At 37.9% G+C, this 21,787-nt stretch overlaps 4 protein-coding genes and 2 long non-coding RNA genes across 8 annotated transcripts; 5 read left to right on the top strand and 1 right to left on the bottom strand.

Annotated features, from left to right (window-relative positions):
* Positions 1-1,724: 1,724 nt before the first annotated feature.
* Positions 1,725-3,372, top strand: LOC124459303. Its single transcript, XM_047008792.1, has 3 exons — positions 1,725-1,879; positions 2,002-2,104; positions 3,127-3,372. The coding sequence occupies exons 1-3, from the start codon at positions 1,725-1,727 to the stop codon at positions 3,256-3,258; spliced, it is 390 nt and encodes a 129-aa protein (XP_046864748.1). The 3' UTR covers positions 3,259-3,372.
* A 252-nt stretch (positions 3,373-3,624) lies between these two features.
* On the top strand, positions 3,625-4,338 carry LOC124459213. Of its 2 annotated transcripts, none has more exons than XR_006953509.1 (4): positions 3,625-3,698; positions 3,779-3,813; positions 3,877-3,963; positions 4,313-4,338. It is a non-coding gene; the product is annotated as an uncharacterized LOC124459213 (long non-coding RNA). The 2 variants fall into 2 exon arrangements; XR_006953508.1 differs by having other exon boundaries at positions 4,302-4,338.
* On the bottom strand, positions 3,694-4,325 carry LOC124459214. Its single transcript, XR_006953510.1, has 2 exons — positions 4,248-4,325; positions 3,694-3,948 (listed from the first exon to the last, which is right to left on the bottom strand). It is a non-coding gene; the product is annotated as an uncharacterized LOC124459214 (long non-coding RNA).
* An 11,035-nt stretch (positions 4,339-15,373) lies between the features above and the next one.
* Positions 15,374-15,859, top strand: LOC124459302. The gene has a single exon (XM_047008791.1). It carries the CDS (start codon positions 15,374-15,376, stop codon positions 15,857-15,859), a length of 486 nt encoding a protein of 161 aa, XP_046864747.1.
* On the top strand, positions 15,859-17,982 carry LOC124459301. The gene has a single exon (XM_047008790.1). It carries the CDS (start codon positions 15,859-15,861, stop codon positions 17,980-17,982), a length of 2,124 nt encoding a protein of 707 aa, XP_046864746.1.
* A 358-nt stretch (positions 17,983-18,340) lies between these two features.
* LOC124459212 (kinetochore protein NDC80 homolog) lies at positions 18,341-20,376 on the top strand. 2 transcript variants are annotated; one of them, XM_047008730.1, is made up of 6 exons: positions 18,341-18,830; positions 18,918-18,944; positions 19,019-19,086; positions 19,682-19,731; positions 19,821-19,915; positions 20,294-20,376. In XM_047008730.1, the coding sequence occupies exons 1-6, from the start codon at positions 18,704-18,706 to the stop codon at positions 20,350-20,352; spliced, it is 426 nt and encodes a 141-aa protein (XP_046864686.1). In that variant the 5' UTR covers positions 18,341-18,703; the 3' UTR covers positions 20,353-20,376. The 2 variants fall into 2 exon arrangements, with proteins under 2 accessions (XP_046864686.1, XP_046864687.1); XM_047008731.1 differs by lacking the exon at positions 20,294-20,376 and having other exon boundaries at positions 19,801-19,968.
* Positions 20,377-21,787: the final 1,411 nt, after the last annotated feature.

Genomic DNA, 21,787 nt, shown 5'->3' with positions numbered 1-21,787 from the left:
AATTACAAAATTTACTAAGAAATAATTATCTACAGAAGAGAAGTTTAAATATTTACAGAGTTTGGTTTATTCAATCAGTTACATGTTAAACTAAATCATAAAATGCAAGCAGCAATTTTCTTTTGAAAGAGTGACACGCTTTTGCTAATTCTGATTTCTGCTGGAATTGGATTCCAAACAGAAGCCCCATCATACGCAAAGCTTTTCTTCAAGGAGTTAGTACAAGGCATAGGAACATTTAGACAACTTGTAAGAATTTGTTAGATCAGATCACGAAAAGCTTCATTTCGTCAATATTGGTGCGCTGATTTGAAAAAACGATGTTATACGGGCAATTTGACATTGTAAGATGTTTAAATATAATAAAATCAAGAAAATCTTAATGTAAATGGTTTGAACCCGGGAGTATCGTTACATGTATATAAATGTCGATCGTCCATGTTGTTATAGTCCTGAGAAGGACTGTTTTTGTTGTTGTTGACTGACGTTTCGACAACCTTAGTGGTAGTCATCTTTAGAGTCAAAGAAAGATGACTGAAGATGACTACCGCTAAGGTTGTCGAAACGTCAGTCAACAACAACAAAAACAATCCTTCTCAGGACTATACCAACCTGGACGATCTACATCTACAAGCATGTTAAGAAAATTTTAGTAGAGAACGCCTAAAAAACTTGTAGTTTCACGATCTGTCTAAATTTTTAATGATTATAGGTAAACATCGTTTCATAGCGTACGCCCGAAGATCTTTTTTGAAATGAATTTTACAGTTTATCAAATGGAAAAACTAGTTTTAATCAAATATAAACTACTGGTGAAAGTATATAATGACATTACAGTGAACTTTGATTCTTCTAGCAAATCTCTTGTGGAGTTTTATTTCTAATATGAATTGGGTTACGTAAAGTAAAAACTCTAACGGCTAACGTTAATTTTGAACTACTCGTGTCCGTTCATTTTCCAACATGAAGTAACTCATCCGCCGCGCTAAGAATTTTGTGAAGATTTTGAATGGTTGCTGGAAACGCTTTTAGGTCAATACAAACCATGCATAAACCTTGGTTTATGGTTTACGCTTTAGGTCAATACTAAAGCTATAGCCGTTTTACTGTTCATTTACAATTCTCAGCTACAACAAAGAAAATAAATTGCCATATTCATGGTTTTTACCAGGCAGATGATCCGAACTTAAATGGTGGTTTTTCGGGAAGAGTTCTTTATCAGTGAATCGCTTAATATTTTTCGCTTTTCGACTGCAGTTTTTGACGTTGAAAATTGATGTTTGAATGTCTGCGTTGCTCTTCAATAATGGCGAAAACTTTAGCGGGAAAATATAAATGCCGGCAGGAGTGTTAAGCAAATTTATTGTTTTGAAAACTGGTTAAATCTAAACTAAAAATAGGTACGAACTGTGTACATGGACTTGCACACGAACACGGTTTATAATGATGTTAATTATTATGTGGCAGCGTCACTTCCGATGGAATGTGGCGCTTTGATCAGTTTTGAAACATTTTGGCGTTCCATTTGTCTACATTTTTGATCGCGTATTCCAAAGTAATCCACTTTCGGAAAATGTTTTCGTATAATTTTCAATTCGGTACAGGATTTTCAAACTGTTTACCTTTGAAAATTAACGTCTGCCTGAAATACTTGCTGTATTGCAAAATCTGGCTACTTCTCGTTTATCGTGCATCGAAACTTTCTAAACTTTATCTCTAAGTGAATGTTGATCATTGATTCTTCTCAGCAATACGACGAAGAATTAAAAATTTTGTCCGACGGAATTGAAGATCAGCGTAATCTGATAGATCGATTGAGATTGGATAATCAAACAGAAATGTCGGGAAAACGAAAGAAACTCGAGGATGCCAAAGAAAGGTACTTTGAGGAGAAAGTAATTATGAGCATGTTTCATTTTGACTGTTACGGGATTTCATCATGAATTTTACTTCAAATAATCGTGATATTTTCATTTTTTATGTTACCTCAATTATGTAAAGATTAAAATCAACAGAAGTAGAGTTGAAGCGTGAAGAAGAATCTTTAAAATCATTTTTACGTAATGGGTGTGAGCGTGTTCTGAAACACAAGACTATAATAGAGGTAATGTTTTTTTTTCACCTCTATTTATCATAAAAGATATTTGCCGTGTTTGAACCTGCTCGAGAGTTTTTACAAACGTCTCTGTGGTTTGCATAAACCTGTGTAAACACGGAAAAATTCTTTTCTTTTATAAAATAACAATAATGCCAAACAAAATTTCAAGGAAATGTCTTAACCCCACCCCCCCTCCCCTCATTAATGTATTCATGATCGATTTGCAACATTCTCTTTAATTGATTTAATTGATTGATCACAGATTGGTTTGCACAGACTAATGAAAACTTAATCTGCTCAACTGAAACTTAAAATCTTCAACTTAATAGCGAGCTTTAGCAAGAGTACGACTACGTGTACGAAGTTTGACCGTGTAAGGGAATGGCACGAGGAAGTTCGTGGTCGTTGTCGCGTCGTCAAATGGTTGTTTTAGCCGTAAACAACAGAACGAGCTTTTCCTGTGAAAACACCGCATTTTGAGAAGCAGCTACGGCTCTATTTGTTAATAATAATATCGATGAATTCGTAATACTGATTTAGCGTGGGTATAGGACTGTTTAGAGAGAAAAATCTTCATTATTCTACCTTTTATAGATTGTATATTTGCATTACTTTATTGTCTTTTTATAATTCACTTTGCGTCCCAGATACATGGAAGTTTTGCAGGTCGTATTTTCGTTTTTATTGTAAACTTGCGTTCATAAATAGATACTGAAATAAAGCTTGGAAGGTCAAAAAAAGTATTGTAAACTAAGTTCTTGCACAATAAATAAATATACCTACTTTCGTTTCTTTAAAAGACATCATAGATATCGTACTCAGATTGATGACGGCTACGAGTTGTTGATGTCACAATGTTTTCGCGCCAAAATGACGTAATTCGTACTCTTTGCTGAAGCTCCCTAATGAAACTTAAGCAAACCAATCGACGCATGCGTTGTATTTTTGTTGTGTTGTAATGAATTAAAAAAAACTCGTGGTTTTTATTGAAATGCCAAATCGTAAAAGAGCTTGCTTTCCTCGCATAGAATCGTGTTAAAGAAGTTCAAAAGAACACGAAGGAATGGTCTGTGAAAATGAGGAGTGCTATTCCCGAGGTTTCCTGCGTTCTTTCCAATGAAGAAATCGACAGGATTGTAGAAGATAGCCATGAAGATTAAGATAGCCATGAAGATTAAGATAGCCATTTATTTCTTAATCTTCATGGCTATCTAAATGAATAATAAATGAATCCACAATGAGCGACTTTATACGGCGACACTTACAAAACCAAACCCACGATTAGTCAGGGCGATCGTCTTTCTAATACTGGTGCAAGGTTGTCAGGCATATCGCGTCCGAAAACATCTTTGGAGCTAGCAGGTTTCCTTTATGGGATTTAAAATGTTTGTACCATAACGTATATTAGCAGTATAGTACGTTGTTAACATAACTATTTGTTTTGTTGGCTTACTATCTCTTGGTGCTACAGGAACTTCTACTTGTGAATACTGTGGGAGTTATGTGTGCTTTTTTTATTTGAATTTTAGCAGAAAATCAAGTCAATATGGACGTGAATCGTACATGCAGATAAAAGACTCCAGACCGCTTAGTGATAAATGTGAGATTATGCTTTATCTTCAATTTAACAAACAGCAATTTTCATCAGTTAAGTTACTTGTATTGCCATTTATCTTTCAGCTTATCAGCATCAAGAAATACAAGACATATTGCAGGTATTTGCTAAAATGTCGGCATTATGGTAAAAGTAGTTTTTTGAATTGTTTTTGTCTGTTCAGTTTCTTTCGGTCAACGATTACCAGCATCCAATCTCCATGAAGAAAATGACGATTCCAACGAGCAAAGAGTTCCTGAAAGTATTTTCCGTTAGTATGTTGATCTCTGTTGAATCAATTCACGTTGGTGACCAGTGTGTGTATTAGTTGAGAAAATATATTCAAATTTTTTCTGGAAAAACATACATCCTGTCTCACAATCAAATTGATACTAGTATTTATATGCAGCTTCTGGGCATCCAATCGAAACAAATACAGCATTAATATGATGCAGCATTGATATAAAACATCATATTGCTATCATATCACAAATATTCCAATTTGCATTCTAGTAATCAATGTATAACATAATTCACACAATGTTTGTGACCTACCGAGCCTGAAATCTCTATGAACTTTGCAATTTACTTTGCAGTTGTATTTTACAGTTCCTTTATAGCCATATCAGTCCAACGGACACATATATAAAACTAAAAGAAAACCAGAAGAGGAAGTACCGAAAATCTTCAAGAGTCTTGGTTACTCCTTCACCATTCATAAAACATCGTTATCCAATGTTGGCTCACCTCACACATGGCCAGTGCTCCTTGGTGCACTTCACTGGCTTATGGAACTTGTCAAGGTTGAATTTTGTACAAACTGAAATTGAAGATTGATGAGTTTGCCCAAACATTTTAAAGCGTGATTTCCTTTTCTTCTTTTTTTTTCAGTTGGCTCAAAATGTTAATGACACCATCGACGAATGTCTGTTTCCCATGAATGATGAGGACAAGGTAAGTTATTATCTCTATCAAAATGTCTTTGCAGTCTGAATGCCATGACATGTGATAACATGTGTTTCAAATGTACCTAGTTTAATATGGCTGTGAAAGTCATAGATATATGGGATGTTTATGCTTGATTTTCCAATGAATTGTATTAATATACCAAACAATTAAGCGAAATGTAAATGTCTGACATGATAGGGCAAAACCTGCAAAGTATCTTCAGAAAATCTAATCTAAACCAAAGCAACCACTACTAAATCATTCCAGATCCATCTCTGTATTCAGCAGATGTTTCTGCCACTGTTAATGTCTCACTATGTACACCTTTGTCTTGTTACCGCAGTTGTATTTTGATTACCTTGAGAAAGCGTACGAAGCGTTTATTTACGGTCAAGACTTAGATAATCTGGATGAGTACACAGAAGCACTATATGAAGAACTGAGTGAGTGAAGTTGTCATTGCATCAATTCCTGTAACCTTTGGTAGTGACCTACAAGATTTATGCATGTATCTGTTTCTATTAATGTAGGAAACAAGAATGCTCCACTTATTGCTGGTAAATGTGTATTGTTGAAAAATTATGTGCATCGTCACTTTGTAATGTACAATTTTATGATTTTCATATTCCAGAAAACGAAGAGCTGAGTCACGAAAACAAGCTACTGGAGGAAGAACTGGCGAGACTTGAAAGTGAACCGGTAGGAAAGATATTGTGTCGTGAAATTTTGAGAACTTCAAATTGCTTATTTCTAAATGTGAGTGTGAGCAAAATAATCGCAAACGGTTGGGTACTTTTACGTACATGTGTGAACATTTTGGAAAATCGCTCATATAAATTGTTCAGAGCCAAAACTTTGGCCACTGGTGAAGCTCCATCACTGTGAAAAATTACTGTGACATAATTTATGACATAATTTGGCTCGATCCTAGGAATGGCTCGGTTTTCCGATTTTCATTCAGATTATTTGGCCAAAACTCGTACTGTGATTTTTCTTGCACGGAGCTTCATTTGTGCAAAATTAATTTAAAGGATTTTCCACAAATGTTCCCATACACGTTCATCCCTTTAAAGGTGCATCTTGTTAAAGTGAGCTACGTGTTTGAAATTTGTCATTCATCCTTTTGGTAGGGGTGGGGTGGGTCGCTTCCACTTTTATAAATACATACTTTTGTATTTCATATTTTCTTTGAAATTATTACCTCCTTTTATCTCCATCTTTTCACAGTTGATAGATGTGTAGCTAACAGTCTTAACATATTCATACTTAACCTAGTCAAAGCTTGAAGCATTAGTGGAACAAAAGAGAACACCAGAGCTCGACAAGTAAGAAAAGATTTACCGTGATCTTGCTTCCACCATGTACGTTGTATTAATTTGTGGAAACATGTACTGGGGATGTTGTCGATTCTTAGGAATAAATTCGAGACCTACATCACTGATCTCGAGAAGCATCGTCTCAAACTTGAGGAAAGAAAAATTCAGAACCAAGAAGAATTGAATGATCTCAGTAAGTGCAGTGTGGTGTCTTGAGGCATCCTCTTACACTTGCGTAGGGTGAACTACCCCTCCCATGTACAAGCCCTATCCTGAGTATGTCCAGTTAGGTCACCCCAATCGTGAAACTCAACTCACTTTCACAGAAAAACCCTACCGCTTATACGCTGACCCGTAGATAAGCCCATTTACTTGTGTAATGTTTATAGATCACTTCAGTACGTACGTACGTATAATATAGTCCATGCAATACTTCTGCCTCTCCCCCTCCCCCTCCCCCGCTATATTAGCGTCCATGTATAAGTGCATTTGTAAATTATGCGAAGGCTAAGGGTAGGGTATAGTACTTATTTTCTTCTGACAAAATATATCGACTGACCGAAGTTTGATATCTTAGATCTGGAGTACACAGCAACATCAAGAGAGAAAGAGCAGTTGGAGGTTTTGCACAGTTGATCAATATTCTTATCTTTTACTGTATTGCAGGCTTTTATCGTATGAATCAAGAAGGTTTTCGTTCTCTTGTTGGAATTTTTAGAAAGTGCTTGCAAAGCAAGACTTTTACGACCTTTCTCGTTAATTTCAGCTGAGCTCGGGATCAACTTTACTTTACGTAAATTAAAGTTGATCCCGAGCTCAGCTGAAAACGCCTGTGGCAATGATTACGAGCTGCAGTTGAGCGGTGGTAGATTGTCGTTGGATGTTCGAGGTCATTTAACGGTTTGTCAATATTGCAATTACATTGTACTTACGCGAGTGGACGTTTTGACGCGATCAAAAGCCATGCTGCGTGCACTGGAATTCTAGTTCGTCCTCAAACCAGCTTTTTAGGAATGTCTACACCTGATTATATCAATTACATATTAAGTTAAAATAATAAGAAAAAAATTGAGCTGTTTCTTCTGCAAACGTACATCTCTAATAATGGCATGCTTCTTCCTGTGTCATGTTGTCTAAATACTGCGGTGTGCTGACCTGGCTTTCCGGAATTGTGGTAAAAAAACCCATATTACCGCTGCGTTACCGCAAAGGAACTTTTGCCGTAACCTGACGCGATTTTTTGCGAGAGATTTTGTGGTAACACGTGGCTTACACGTGCAGTAGAATTATACGATTGATATATTTAATTCAGTGGTGTAGACATGTACGTTGTTGAACTACAGCAATGTTTTTATAGCTCAGTATGTTTGCTTTGAATTGGTTTCAATGAAATTTTGGTTTTGGTTTCTTTTCAACATGATCTAGGTACTAAATACCTATTAGAAATTTAGAGGTAAGAGGTCTGAAATCTCTATGTAAAATTAGCGTAAAACTCGTTACTGTGGTTTTTGAGTAACCAAAATTGGTTTTTGGGGTAACCAAAACAGCCTGCTAACGGCGGGCGTTCTCATGTCCAGATCTGCTCGCCGTTCATTGGCCATTACGAAAAGTTTCCGTTCTTTCGTCATCGAGGAAGAGGCGAATGACCATCCATGGATTTTTTTTCAGATCAAATTGTTTCGAGTAAGGCAGCAATTTACGCAGGAAACGTTTCGCTACGACGCAGACACATTGAAGCTTAAGGAAAAACTTGACTTGGTATTCTTGTCAATATATGTGTTCATGCTTCTTTATTTTTCATATTTTTCATGAAGTTGGCTGGATTTTATGAAAAAATCCTAACATTTAATAATCATAGGTGCAGGAGCAAATATTCGAAAAGGAATATAATGTGCAATGGTCGAATGATAAGACTGCCACCGTGGAAAAAGAATTGGCCTGGAACATAAAGGTGTGTTTATGAGTAAGGGAAGTGTTTCTCCTAACTGTCTGTTCCTGCAAATACAGTAGACCCCGATAACTCGAACTGTTAGACGAAACGAAAATTCGTTTGATTTAGCGGTCTTACTGTGTAAAACTCCGCGTTTTCACCTCGCGCTCCGGCCAAGCAAAATCCGGCTCCGACTGCTGTTAAAACAGGCTCCGTTAGAAAGTTTATTTGCCGGATTTTTCGAAGGATACCGTTTCTCTGTAACTCGCTTTGACGTCTTTGATGATGAAGAAGATATTGCGGCCTGACTCACCATCGATTTATAGTAAAAAAATAGTCATTCTTGGACTATCTTGTTACCAATGCAACAATGGCGTCATATTATTTTCAATACATAAAATACTCGATTTTTTTGAAGTTTTTCCTTTTTCATCAACAATAACTTCGTATGTTTGCTGTATTTTTTGTTTCGGTTTGGAAAAACATCAAAACACCGGCTCAAGCACACAGCGCTAGTTAGTGGGAGTTACCAAAGGCGTTGTTGTATTTCGTATGTTAGGTCAATACTAAAGCTATAGCCGTTTTACTGTTCATTTACAATTCTCAGCTACAACAAAGAAAATAAATTGCCATATTCATGGTTTTTACCAGGCAGATGATCCGAACTTAAATGGTGGTTTTCGGGAAGAGTTCTTTATCAGTGAATCGCTTAATATTTTCGCTTTTCGACTGCAGTTTTGACGTTGAAAATTGATGTTTGAATGTCTGCGTTGCTCTTCAATAATGGCGAAAACTTTAGCGGGAAAATATAAATGCCGGCAGGAGTGTTAAGCAAATTTATTGTTTTGAAAACTGGTTAAATCTAAACTAAAAATAGGTACGACTGTGTACATGGACTTGCACCACTGATCTGATAATAGACTGGATATAGGTTCTGCAGGTATCAAAAGTGAAGCCTAATTATATATGCAAAATTCACTTCCGGTTACCACGGCGAGATACAAATTACTATAGAAATGTATGGCGGATAACGTTTACAAACATGGATTTTCGAATATTTAAGACCTTTCGCGACTCCTTTCTAACCTCAAGTATTAGTCATGGATAAAACAGGTTATGCAAATCGATTTGATATCAAAATGATTCCTATAGCTGTAAAATATCGACGTTAGTGTTGATTTAAAAGTTGTACATGCGAGAATGCATTTTGTCCCATCGTTGCCAATGCAAGATAGTTCACTGCTCGCTTTCCAATTTCTGAGGCATTTATGATCTAGTATACCTTTCAGTTCTTTAGAAATGAGGTGAGTTACTTTTTTTATCATTCTTTCTTTATGTTGAGAGATTGTTGACATTTTATTTTTGCTGTAAAAGATAAAGTGCGAAAGAAACTAAATAAACTTGTCTTGTTTAAGCATCAGTAGTACTTTGCTCATGAAAAAATGAAGTTACAGTAAAAATAAAATGTCAACAATCTCTCAACATAAAGAAAGAATGATAAAAAAAGTAACTCACCTCATTTCTAAAGAACTGAAACGTATACTAGATCATAAATGCCTCAGAAATTGGAAAGCGAGCAGTGAACTATCTTGCATTGGCAACGATGGGACAAAATACATTCTCGCATGTACAACTTTTAAATCAACACTAACGTCGATATTCTACAGCTATAGGAATCATTTTGATGTCAAATCGATTCGCATAACCTTTTATATCCATGACTAATACTTAAGGTTAGTAAGGAGTCGCGAAAGGTCTTAAATATTCGAAAATCCATGTTTGTAAACGTTATCCGCCATACATTTTTAAAGTAATGTGTATCTCGCCGTGGTACCCGGAAGTGAATTTTGCATATATAATTAGGCTTCACTTTTGATACCTGTAGAAGCTATATCCAGTCTATTATCAGATCAGTGACTTGCACACGAACGCGGTTTATAATGTGGCAGCGTCACTTCCGATGGAATGTGGCGCTTTGATCAGTTTTTGAAACATTTTTGGCGTTCCATTTGTCTACATTTTTTGATCGCGTATTCCAAAGTAATCCACTTTCGGAAAATGTTTTTCGTATAATTTTCAATTCGGTACAGGATTTTCAAACAGTTTACCTTTGCAAATTAACGTCTGCCTGAAATACTTGCTGTATTGCAAAATCTGGCTACTTCTCGTTTATCGTGCATCGAAACTTTCTAAACTTTATCTCTAAGTGAATGTTGATCATTGATTCTTCTCAGCAATACGACGAAGAATTAAAAATTTTGTCCGACGGAATTGAAGATCAGCGTAATCTGATAGATCGATTGAGATTGGATAATCAAACAGAAATGTCGGGAAAACGAAAGAAACTCGAGGATGCCAAAGAAAGGTACTTTGAGGAGAAAGTAATTATGAGCATGTTTCATTTTGACTGTTACGGGATTTCATCATGAATTTTACTTCAAATAATCGTGATATTTTCATTTTTTATGTTACCTCAATTATGTAAAGATTAAAATCAACAGAAGTAGAGTTGAAGCGTGAAGAAGAATCTTTAAAATCATTTTTACGTAATGGGTGTGAGCGTGTTCTGAAACACAAGACTATAATAGAGGTAATGTTTTTTTTTCACCTCTATTTATCATAAAAGATATTTGCCGTGTTTGAACCTGCTCGAGAGTTTTTACAAACGTCTCTGTGGCTTGCATAAACCTGTGTAAACACGGAAAAATTCTTTTCTTTTATAAAATAACAATAATGCCAAACAAAATTTCAAGGAAATTTCTTAACCCCCCCCCCCTCATTAATGTATTCGTGATCGATTTGAAACATTCTCTTTAATTGATTGATCACAGATTGGTTTGCACAGACTAATGAAAACTTAATCTGGTCAACTGAAACTTAAAATCTTCAACTTAATAGCGAGCTTTAGCAAGAGTACGACTACGTGTACGAAGTTTGACCGTGTAAGGGAATGGCACGAGGAAGTTCGTGATCGTTGTCGCGTCGTCAAATGGTTGTTTTAGCCGTAAACAACAGAACGAGCTTTTTCCTGTGAAAAACACCGCATTTTGAGAAGCAGCTACGGCTCTATTTGTTAATAATAATATCGATGAATTCGTAATACTGATTTAGCGTGGGTGGGTATAGGACTGTTTAGAGAGAAAAATCTTCATTATTCTACCTTTTATAGATTGTATATTTGCATTACTTTATTGTCTTTTTATAATTCACTTTGCGTCCCAGATATATGGAAGTTTTGCAGGTCGTATTTTCGTTTTTATTGTAAACCTGCGTTCATAAAAAGATACTGAAATAAAGCTTGGAAGGTCAAAAAAAGTATTGTAAACTAAGTTCTTGCACAATAAATAAATATACCTACTTTCGTTTCTTTAAAAGACATCATAGATATCGTACTCAGATTGATGACGGCTACGAGTTGTTGATGTCACAATGTTTTCGCGCCAAAATGACGTAATTCGTACTCTTTGCTAAAGCTCCCTAATGAAACTTAAGCAAACCAATCGACGCATGCGTTGTATTTTTGTTGTGTTGTAATGAATTCTACTACGTCATCAGCTATGGTCGTGTCAGAGTTGTACGAGAGAGAGCATACGCATGCGCAAGTTAGCCAGTTGTGTACGTCTTGTAGCAAGCGAAGCTACGGAAAAATTTAGGAAGGATATTTATTCATTATAATCCTTCCCATCCATAATACAATTTCTCACAGGATCTTCTAAAAAGGATACAATCGCTAATTACAGATAAGTTTATCGTTTTCCTTACGTTATTGTTCATAACTTTTGTTCCATTTATATAGAAACAATTAAAGTATGTCATCCGAATCATTAACCGATGACGAGCACGCCGTGTCTGAATTTTATGAAATCTGCGCGCCGCAACGGCCTGATAGTGCTCCCACTAGCGGTGACTCACGTTTATACTCATTGCTTTCGGCTATGGAGGCTAACATGTCAGAAACGAATAAATATCTGAAAGGTATATTTGACGAGCATAATGCCGCCAAAAAGCGACCACGTGCGTCTATTGAAAACAATGAATTATTGCCCAAAGAGGGCAAAAATTGCCACAAAGTCTAGGCACAATTCTGACGGCAATGACCGCTCATTTGACCAGCAAAGTCCTGAGTCTGAAAGTACTGAGGGAAACTCTGAGACTGTGCATGAATCAGACGATACTTTGAGTTTATTCGGAGGACCAGAAATTGATTCAGAAATTGAAAACGCGGTCGATAACGATGATCTTATTTCTGAAATTGCTTGTAGCATTGACAACCTTTTACAATGCAGGGAAAATAAGACAATTCCAAATTATAGAGCTCTTATACCAACACTGCTTGATGTAACTGATTAATTTGGCCATGTATGCAAAGAACTTTCATACAAGCGCAAAGAGGCAATTCGGCCCATACTTCATCCTGATTTTAAACCGCTCTGTGCAAGGACTCACAAAGTGGGCCCTCTTTTGTTTGGGGAAGACCTAGCAAAATGTGCTCAAGATATTCGAAGCTCTAGTAAGACAGTAATGAATCTTATACCCAATCCAGGCCAACGGGCACAAACTATTTTTACAAAACGGTTTTCATCAACCCAATCACAGGCACGCAAGCCTTTTTTATACCAACAAGGGACGGCACAGTTTCCTCCCAGAAAACCCCAAAACTTCCAGAACCGGAAAACATTCACAAAGAACTAGAGTTATTAAAAAATCAGGTAACACAATTTTCAGAATTTGTTGAGCATGTACTTAAACCTTATTTGACCAGAAAAGTTAATTCATTTCAGGCTGGTCCAATTAAACTATGCCACAATGAATGGGCAAAGCTTACTACAGACCCCGATATTTTTGAGATGGTTTCAGGGGCAAAAATTTCTGTTAAAGGTTTTAAACCAGTTCAGCACCAGTCTCCTCCTCACTCTCTTCCTAAACAAGGAAGAAGCGAAATCGATGAAGCTATTCAGGCATTGAGAGATAAAGGAGTAATTATTCCTAGTAAATTTGATTCTACTGAATTTGTATCACCTATCTTTACCACTCCTAAAAGGATGGTGGAGTCCGCCTGATTTTAAATTTAAAGAAACTAAATGAATCGGTCGAAAACTTTCATTTTAAGATGGAAAATATGCACACTGTACTTAAACTTATCACAAAAGATTGCTGGATGGCCTCTTTAGATTTAAAAGATGCCTACTATAGCGTACCTGTCCATCCAGAATCTCAAAAGTTCTTAAAATTCCTTTACAAAGGAAAATTTTACCAATATACAGCATTTCCTAATGGCCTCTCCTCTTGCCCGAGGAAATTTACTAAGCTACTTAAACCAGTTCTGGCCACATTACGTGTAAAAGGTCACATTGTCATTATATACGTCGATGATTTACTCCTGGTAGGCTGTTCCTATGAAAAGTGCCTTGACACAATTATACAAACCTTAATTTTATTAGAGAAGCTCGGTTTTGTCATTCACCCATTGAAATCTGCATTTATTCCAGTACAAGAAATAACTTTTCTTGGTTTTTTAATAAATTCACGAACCATGACAATTCAACTTACCAATAGTAAAAAGAAAAATTGCTCTCCCTTATTAAAGCAATTCTAGCGCCCGCTAAGGTTCGGATTAGAGAGGTGGCTCAGGTAATTGGCCATATAGTATCAAGCCTTCCAGCAGTGGAATTTGGACCGCTTTACTATCAAGCTTGAGAAAGATAAAACTTTAGCATTATCACAAAACAAAGGCAATTTTGAATCGTTTATGATTATTTCCGATGAATCCAAAGCAGAGTTGAAATGGTGGCTAAAAAATTTAAAGGACTCTTTTAAATACATTCTATCTATACCAGTTGACATCGTCCTCTATTCAGATGCATCTCTGACTGGTTGGGGGGCCGCCCTAGGGAAAGAGTACACTGGAGGAAACTGGTGCAAACATGAAACTGAATATCACATCAATATTCTAGAAATGAAAGCCGTACTATTTGCGCTAAAATCGTTTCTTTCTAATCTAAAAAATAAACATGTTAAAATGATGGTAGACAATAGTACTGCAGTGTTTGTCATAAACAATATGGGCACTAGTCATAGTGTCATGTTAAATACTACAGCATTAGAAATCTGGGAATTTTGCATAATGCACAAAATCAAAATATCTGCCGCACATTTACCAGGGTCAAAAAATGTAATTGCGGATAAAGAGTCAAGAAAATTGTACCGTGAAGGTGAATGGAGGTTAAATCCCGTTTGTATCAAGATTGCCATGAGCAAGTTTAATTTCCAGCCTGAAATTGACTTATTTGCTTCACGACTAAACAAACAGTTTAATCAATACTGCTCTTATCGACCAGACCCTGAGGCAACATATATTGATGCGTTCTCCATCCCGTGGAAAAACTTAAACTTTTATTGTTTCCCTCCTTTCAGCTGCATCTTACAAACTGTTCAAAAAATTCTACAGGAAAAAGCCACAGGCATTTTGGTAATACCAAATTGGCCAACACAACCTTGGTATCCCCTAATCGAACCAATACTTTTACAACCTCCTCATGTTTGTCCACCGTCGCAAAACCTGCTGCACCAACAGAAGTGCATCCACTAGTAAAAAAGCTAGAGTTGAAAATATGTCTTGTGTCAGGCAACAACTTACGTCAATAGGTGTCTCTCCAAGTTCAGCAGAGATAATCATGGCCTCTTGGAGAAAGGGAACAAAAACCCAATACCAAACTTATATAACTAAATGGAGTCAATTTTGTGTTGCTACAAAATGTGAATTTTTTAATCCCTCTATTACCACAATCATTCAATTTTTAACTAAATTTTTCATTCAGGGCTATCTTACTCTGCTATAAATTCTGCACGCAGTGCATTATCTGCCATATGCCAGACCAACAATCGAAACAAATACAGCATTAATATGATGCAGCATTGATATAAAACATCATATTGCTATCATATGACAAATATTCCAATTTGCATTCTAGTAATCAATGTATAACATAATTCACACAATGTTTGTGACCTACCGAGCCTGAAATCTCTATGAACTTTGCAATTTACTTTGCAGTTGTATTTTACAGTTCCTTTATAGCCATATCAGTCCAACCAGAAGAGTTTTTCTTTCAAAACCAGAAGAGTTTTTCTTTCAGTTTTTTATGTGTCCGTTTTACCAAGGGGTAACCAAGACTCTTGAAGATTTTCGGTACTTCACCATTCAAACATCATTATCCAATGTTGACTCACCTCACACATGGCCAGTGCTCCTTGGTGCACTTCACTGGCTTATGGAACTTGTCAAGGTTGAATTTTGTACAAACTGAAATTGAAGATTGATGAGTTTGCCCAAACATTTTAAAGTTGGCTCAAAATGTTAATGACACCATCGACGAATGTGGAAACAGACATTCGTCGATGGTGTCATTAACATTTGTCGATGGTGTCATTAACAATTGGTGTAAGGAAGGGCATCCTACCGTAAAACATTTGCTCCAACAAAATTCATGGACTTTGGAAAAGAAGATATGGCCCTCAGTCCCCGGCAGCCCTTCAGTGGGCAGGGGGTGCGAAGAATCTCCGGATCGAATGGTTGTGGAAGTGTCACCCTTCGGGTAGGCACAGTAAACGTTGGGACAATGAAGGGAAGGAGTGCAGAAGTGGCGGACATGTTGAAGAGAAGGAAAGTTGATGTGTGTGGGTTTCAGGAGGTAAGGTTTAAAGGTGAAGGTACGAGAGTCATAAAGGGTGAAGATAATGGAGCGAGATTTAAGTGGTTTTGGAAGGGAAACAGAAGTGGCACGAATGGTGTTGGCTTTGCGATAAGAGAGGATTGGGCGAAGTCAGTTGTAGCAGTGAAGAGAGTTTCGGACAGAGTCCTGAGAGTTGATGTAGTTATTGAGGCCGAAGTTGTGAGTTTCGTTGTGGTGTATGCTCCGCAGGTTGGACGAAGTGCGGAGGAGAAGGAAAAGTTATTAGAGGGCGATGTGTGATGCTTGGTGATTGGAACGGTCATGTGGGAAGCGTAAGAAAAGGATACTGTGCGCATGGAGGTTTTGGAGTTGGTGATATGAATGCTGAAGGCGAGGCGATATTGGAGTTAGCAGCGAGTTGTGGGATGGTGGTAGTGAATACGTGGTTTATAAAGGAAGAAAGCAAGCTTGTGACATATGAATCTGGTGACAGTAGGACGGTGGTGGATTATATACTGGTGAATGAAGAAGAGAGGAAAAACGTGAAGGATGCAAAAGTGATTGCAGGAGAAGAATGTGTGACCCAGCACAAGCTGCTGGTCATGGACTGGAGAATCAGGAAGGTGAAAAGGAGAAAGGTTGAGGGTAAAGGCAGGCTTAAGCTATGGAAGTTACGATCAAATGAAGGGAAGCAGTGTTTCCGTGACGAAATTGCGACATTGAATGTTGAGGGTGAGACGGTGGAGGAGCGATGGACGTGCTTGGAGAAGGGTGTTTTAAAGGCATGTTGTAGAAGTAAAGGCGGTGTAGTAGAAGAACAGGCATGGTGGTGGGATCAACGAGTCAGCGAAGTGATTGGCGCGAAGAAGTTGGCATTTAAAAGGTGGAGAAAGTCGCGGACTGAAGCAGATAGGATCGATTACATCCGATTCAAGAAAAAGGCGCGAAAGGAGGTGGCTAAAGCGAAAGAAAGACATCAGAAAGAGCTTCTCGTAAAAATGCAGGAGAATGGAAGGAAAGCGTTGTTTAGAACTGCTAGAAGGAGCAAGAAGGAGAGGAACGATATTTTGGGTGCTCCCGGCGTGCAGAACCACGATGGGGAGTTGAAGGTGTTATTGGAAGACAGGTTAGAAGTGTGGAGGGCGTACTGTGACCGTTTGATGAATGTAGAGAATGAGTGGAATGGAGAAGTTGAAGTGGATGAAGTTTTTGGGCCGTGGGAAATAGTGACTGTTGATGAGGTGGCGGCGGCTCTGCGCAAGATGAAGAAAGGAAAGGCGACGGGACCGAGTGAAGTGGGTAGCGAAATGTTGGACAATGAACTATGCGTGAGAGAGTTGTGTAATGTAGCGAACGAGGTTTTGAGGGGCTCAAAGATGCCGAGTACATGGAGAAAGAGTCTAGTGGTCCCGCTGTACAAAGGAAAAGGAGCAGCGACGGTATGTGGGAATTACAGGACTATTAAGCTGATGGAGCATGCGTTGAAGATAGTAGAGAGAGTGTTTGAAAGAAGGTTGAGGGAAGTTGTTCGGATGGGGGAAGAGCAGTATGGATTCATACCGGGGAGGAACGACGGATGCGTGTTTTGTGAGGCAGCTGCAGGAGAAATTTTGGAGAAGGACAGAGAATTGTATATGGTGTTTGTAGATTTGGAGAAGGCGTTTGATAAAGTTCCGAGAAAGGTGATCGAGTACGCGCTGCGTAAGAAAGGTGTGACAGAGAATATGGTTCGGGCAGTTATGGAGACTTATGAAGGTGTAGAGGCGGTGGTTACGGAGGAAGGTGCTAGATCTGGTGTTTTTGAGGTAAAAGTTGGTGTTCATCAAGGTTCAGTCTTGTCGCCGTTACTGTTTGCTTGTGTGATGGATGTACTGACAGAGGAAGTGAGAAGAAAAGAAGGATGCTGGTGTTTGTTGTATGCAGATTACATTGTCTTGGTGGCGGAGTCGAAGCAGAAAGTTCTGGAATGGTACCGAGAATGGAAAACGGCAATAGAAGTCAAGGGACTGAAAGTGAATGAGGCAAAGACGAAGGGCATGAGATGCTCGAGGCAGGTGGAGGTGAAGGACAGTGATAAATGGCCATGTGGTGTGTGTGGGAAAAGAGTTGGAGTGAATTCGATAATGTGTGGGAAATGCGGTAAGTGGGTTCATGGAAGATGTTCAGGTGTCCGTGGTGCATTGACAAGAGTAACTGATTTTGAGTGCGGGACGTGTCGACGTGGTGGGCGAGTCGCGATTGAACGGTTTGAACTGGGTGACGTGAGTTTGGAAGGTGTATCGGAGTTTAAATATCTGGGCGATGTGTTAAATGATGGTGGAGGGTGCGAGCAAGCGGTGAGGAACAGAGTTCAAGCAGCGTGGTGGAGAATTGTCGAGGCAGAATTGATGTTTTGGGATAAGCAGCGAAAGCAGAGGACCTGAGAAGATTGGCGTCGAAGGAAAGGAGAATGCTTAGGATGATGTGTGGTGTAACGTTGATGGATAGGATTCGAAGTGAAAAGATTAGAGAAAGAGTTGGTGTTGAGTGTATCGAGAATTGGGTAAGACGCCAGCGTTTGAGGTGGTTTGGGCATGTGGAAAGGAGGGAAGAAAGTGCTGAAATTCGTAGAACGTTGCATATGAATGTTGATGGAGTCCGCAAACGAGGTAGACCGAGAAAGAGATGGATGGATGCTGTGAACAGTGATATGAAGGCGATGGGTATAACGAGAGATATGGCGAGGGATAGAGATGTGTGGCGTGGAAAAATTCATGGCCGGTCAACCCCCCTGGCGGGGATTAATACTGGCCGGTATATAAATGTTGTTTGTTTGTTTGTTTGATGAGGACAAGGTAAGTTCTTATCTCTATCAAAATGTCTTTGCAGTCTGAATGCCATAACATGTGATAACATGTGTTTCAAATGTACCTAGTTTAATATGGCTGTGACAGTCATAGATATATGGGATGTTTATGCTTGATTTTCCAATGAATTGTATTAATATACCAAACAATTAAGCGAAATGTAAATGTCTGACATGATAGGGCAAAACCTGCAAAGTATCTTCAGAAAATCTAATCTAAACCAAAGCAACCACTACTAAATCATTCCAGATCCATCTCTGTATTCAGCAGATGTTTCTGCCACTGTTAATGTCTCACTATGTACACCTTTGTCTTGTTACCGCAGTTGTATTTTGATTACCTTGAGAAAGCGTACGAAGCGTTTATTTACGGTCAAGACTTAGATAATCTGGATGAGTACACAGAAGCACTGTACGAAGAACTGAGTGAGTGAAGTTGTCATTGCAACAATTCCTGTAACCTTTGGTAGTGACCTACAAGATTTATGCATGTATCTGTTTCTATTAATGTAGGAAGCAAGAATGCTCCACTTATTGCTGGTAAATGTGCATTGTTGAAAAATTATGTGCATCGTCACTTTGTAATGTACAATTTTACGATTTTCATATTCCAGAAAACGAAGAGCTGAGTCACGAAAACAAGCTACTGGAGGAAGAACTGGCGAGACTTGAAAGTGAACCGGTAGGAAAGATATTGTGTCGTGAAATTTTGAGAACTTCAAATTGCTTATTTCTAAATGTGAGTTTGAGCAAAATAATCGCAAACGGTTGGGTACTTTTACGTACATGTGTGAACATTTTGGAAAATCGCTCATATAAATTGTTCAGAGCCAAAACTTTGGCCACTGGTGAAGCTCCATCACTGTGAAAAATTACTGTGACATAATTTATGACGTAATTTGGCTCGATCCTAGGAATGGCTCGGTTTTCCGATTTTCATTCAGATTATTTGGCCAAAACTCGTACTGTGATTTTTCTTGCACGGAGCTTCATTTGTGCAAAATTAATTTAAAGGATTTTCCACAAATGTTCCCATACACGTTCATCCCTTTAAAGGTGCATCTTGTTAAAGTGAGCTACGTGTTTGAAATTTGTCATGCATCCTTTTTGGTATGGGGGGTGGGGGGTGGGTCGCTTCCACTTTTATAAATACATACTTTTGTATTTCATATTTTCTTTGAAATTACCCTCCCCCTTTTTACCTCCGTTTTATCTCCATCTTTTCACAGTTGATAGATGTGTAGCTAACAGTCTTAACATATTCATACTTAACCTAGTCAAAGCTTGAAGCATTAGTGGAACAAAAGAGAACACTAGAGCTCGACAAGTAAGAGAAGATTTACCGTGATCTTGCTTCCACCATCTACGTTGTATTAATTTGTGGAAACATGTACAGGGGATGTTGTCGATTCTTAGGACTAAATTCGACACCTACATCACTGATCTCGAGAAGCATCGTCTCAAACTTGAGGAAAGAAAAATTCAGAACGAAGAAGAATTGAATGATCTCAGTAAGTGCAGTGTGGTGTCTTGAGGCATCCTCTTACACTTGCGTAGGGTGAACTACCCCTCCAATTTACAAGCCCTATCCTGAGTATGTCCAGTTAGGTCACCCCAATCGTGAAACTCAACTCACTTTTACAGAAAAACCCTACCGCTTATACGCTGACCCTTAGATAAGCCCATTTACTTGGGTAATGTTTATAGATCACTTCAGTACGTACGTACGTATAATATAGTCCATGCAATACTTCTGCCTCACCCCCTCCCCCGCTATATTAGCGTCCATGTATAAGTCCATTTGTAAATTATGCGAAGGCTAAGGGTAGGGTATAGTACTTATTTTCTTCCGACAAAATATATCGACTGACCGAAGTTTGATATCTTAGATCTGGAGTACACAGCAACATCAAGAGAGAAAGAGCAGTTGGAGGTTTTGCACAGTTGATCAATATTCTTATCTTTTACTGTATTGCAGGCTTTTATCGTATGAATCAAGAAGGTTTTCGTTCTCTCGTTGGAATTTTTAGAAAGTGCTTGCAAAGCAAGACTTTTACGACCTTTCTCGTTGTAATGTTTAATTACAACGAGAAAGATCGTAAAAGTCTTGCTTTGTTGATCCCGAGCTCAGCTGAAAACCACCTTCTGGCTACTTCTCGTTTATCGTGCATCGAAACTTTCTAAACTTTATCTCTACGTGAATGTTGATCATTGATTCTTCTCAGCAATACGACGAAGAATTAAAAATTTTGTCCGACGGAATTGAAGATCAGCGTAATCTGATAGATCGATTGAGATTGGATAATCAAACTGAAATGTCGGGAAAACGAAAGAAACTCGAGGATGCCAAAGAAAGGTACTTTGAGGAGAAAGTAATTATGAGCATGTTTCATTTTGACTGTTACGGGATTTCATCATGAATTTTACTTCAAATAATCGTGATATTTTCATTTTTTATGTTACCTCAATTATGTAAAGATTAAAATCAACAGAAGTAGAGTTGAAGCGTGAAGAAGAATCTTTAAAATCATTTTACGTAATGGGTGTGAGCGTGTTCTGAAACACAAGACTATAATAGAGGTAATGTTTTTTCACCTCTATTTATCATAAAAGATATTTGCCGTGTTTGAGCCTGCTCGAGAGTTTTTACAAACGTCTCTGTGGTTTGCATAAACCTGTGTAAACACGGAAAAATTCTTTTCTTTTATAAAATAACAATAATGCCAAACAAAATTTCAAGGAAATGTCTTAACCCCACACCCCCCCCCTCCCCTCATTAATGTATTCATGATCGATTTGCAACATTCTCTTTAATTGATTTAATTGATTGATCACAGATTGGTTTGCACAGACTAATGAAAACTTAATCTGCTCAACTGAAACTTAAAATCTTCAACTTAATAGCGAGCTTTAGCAAGAGTACGACTACGTGTACGAAGTTTGACCGTGTAAGGGAATGGCACGAGGAAGTTCGTCGTCGTTGTCGCGTCGTCAAATGGTTGTTTTAGCCGTAAACAACAGAACGAGCTTTTTCCTGTGAAAAACACCGCATTTTGAGAAGCAGCTACGGCTCTATTTGTTAATAATAATATTGATGAATTCGTAATACTGATTTAGCGTGGGTATAGGACTGTTTAGAGAAAAATCTTCATTATTCTACCTTTTATAGATTGTATATTTGCATTACTTTATTGTCTTTTTATAATTCACTTTGCGTCCCAGATACATGGAAGTTTTGCAGGTCGTATTTTCGTTTTATTGTAAACCTGCGTTCATAAAAGATACTGAAATAAAGCTTGGAAGGTCAAAAAGTATTGTAAACTAAGTTCTTGCACAATAAATAAATATACCTACTTTCGTTTCTTTAAAAGACATCATAGATA

The sequence above is a fragment of the Xenia sp. Carnegie-2017 genome, unplaced genomic scaffold, assembly GCF_021976095.1.
Source record: "Xenia sp. Carnegie-2017 unplaced genomic scaffold, XeniaSp_v1 HiC_scaffold_71, whole genome shotgun sequence".
Taxonomy (NCBI): Eukaryota; Metazoa; Cnidaria; class Anthozoa; order Malacalcyonacea; family Xeniidae; genus Xenia; species Xenia sp. Carnegie-2017.
Note: the sequence above shows the minus strand (reverse complement) of the source record. Positions and strands in the feature narration are given on the sequence as shown.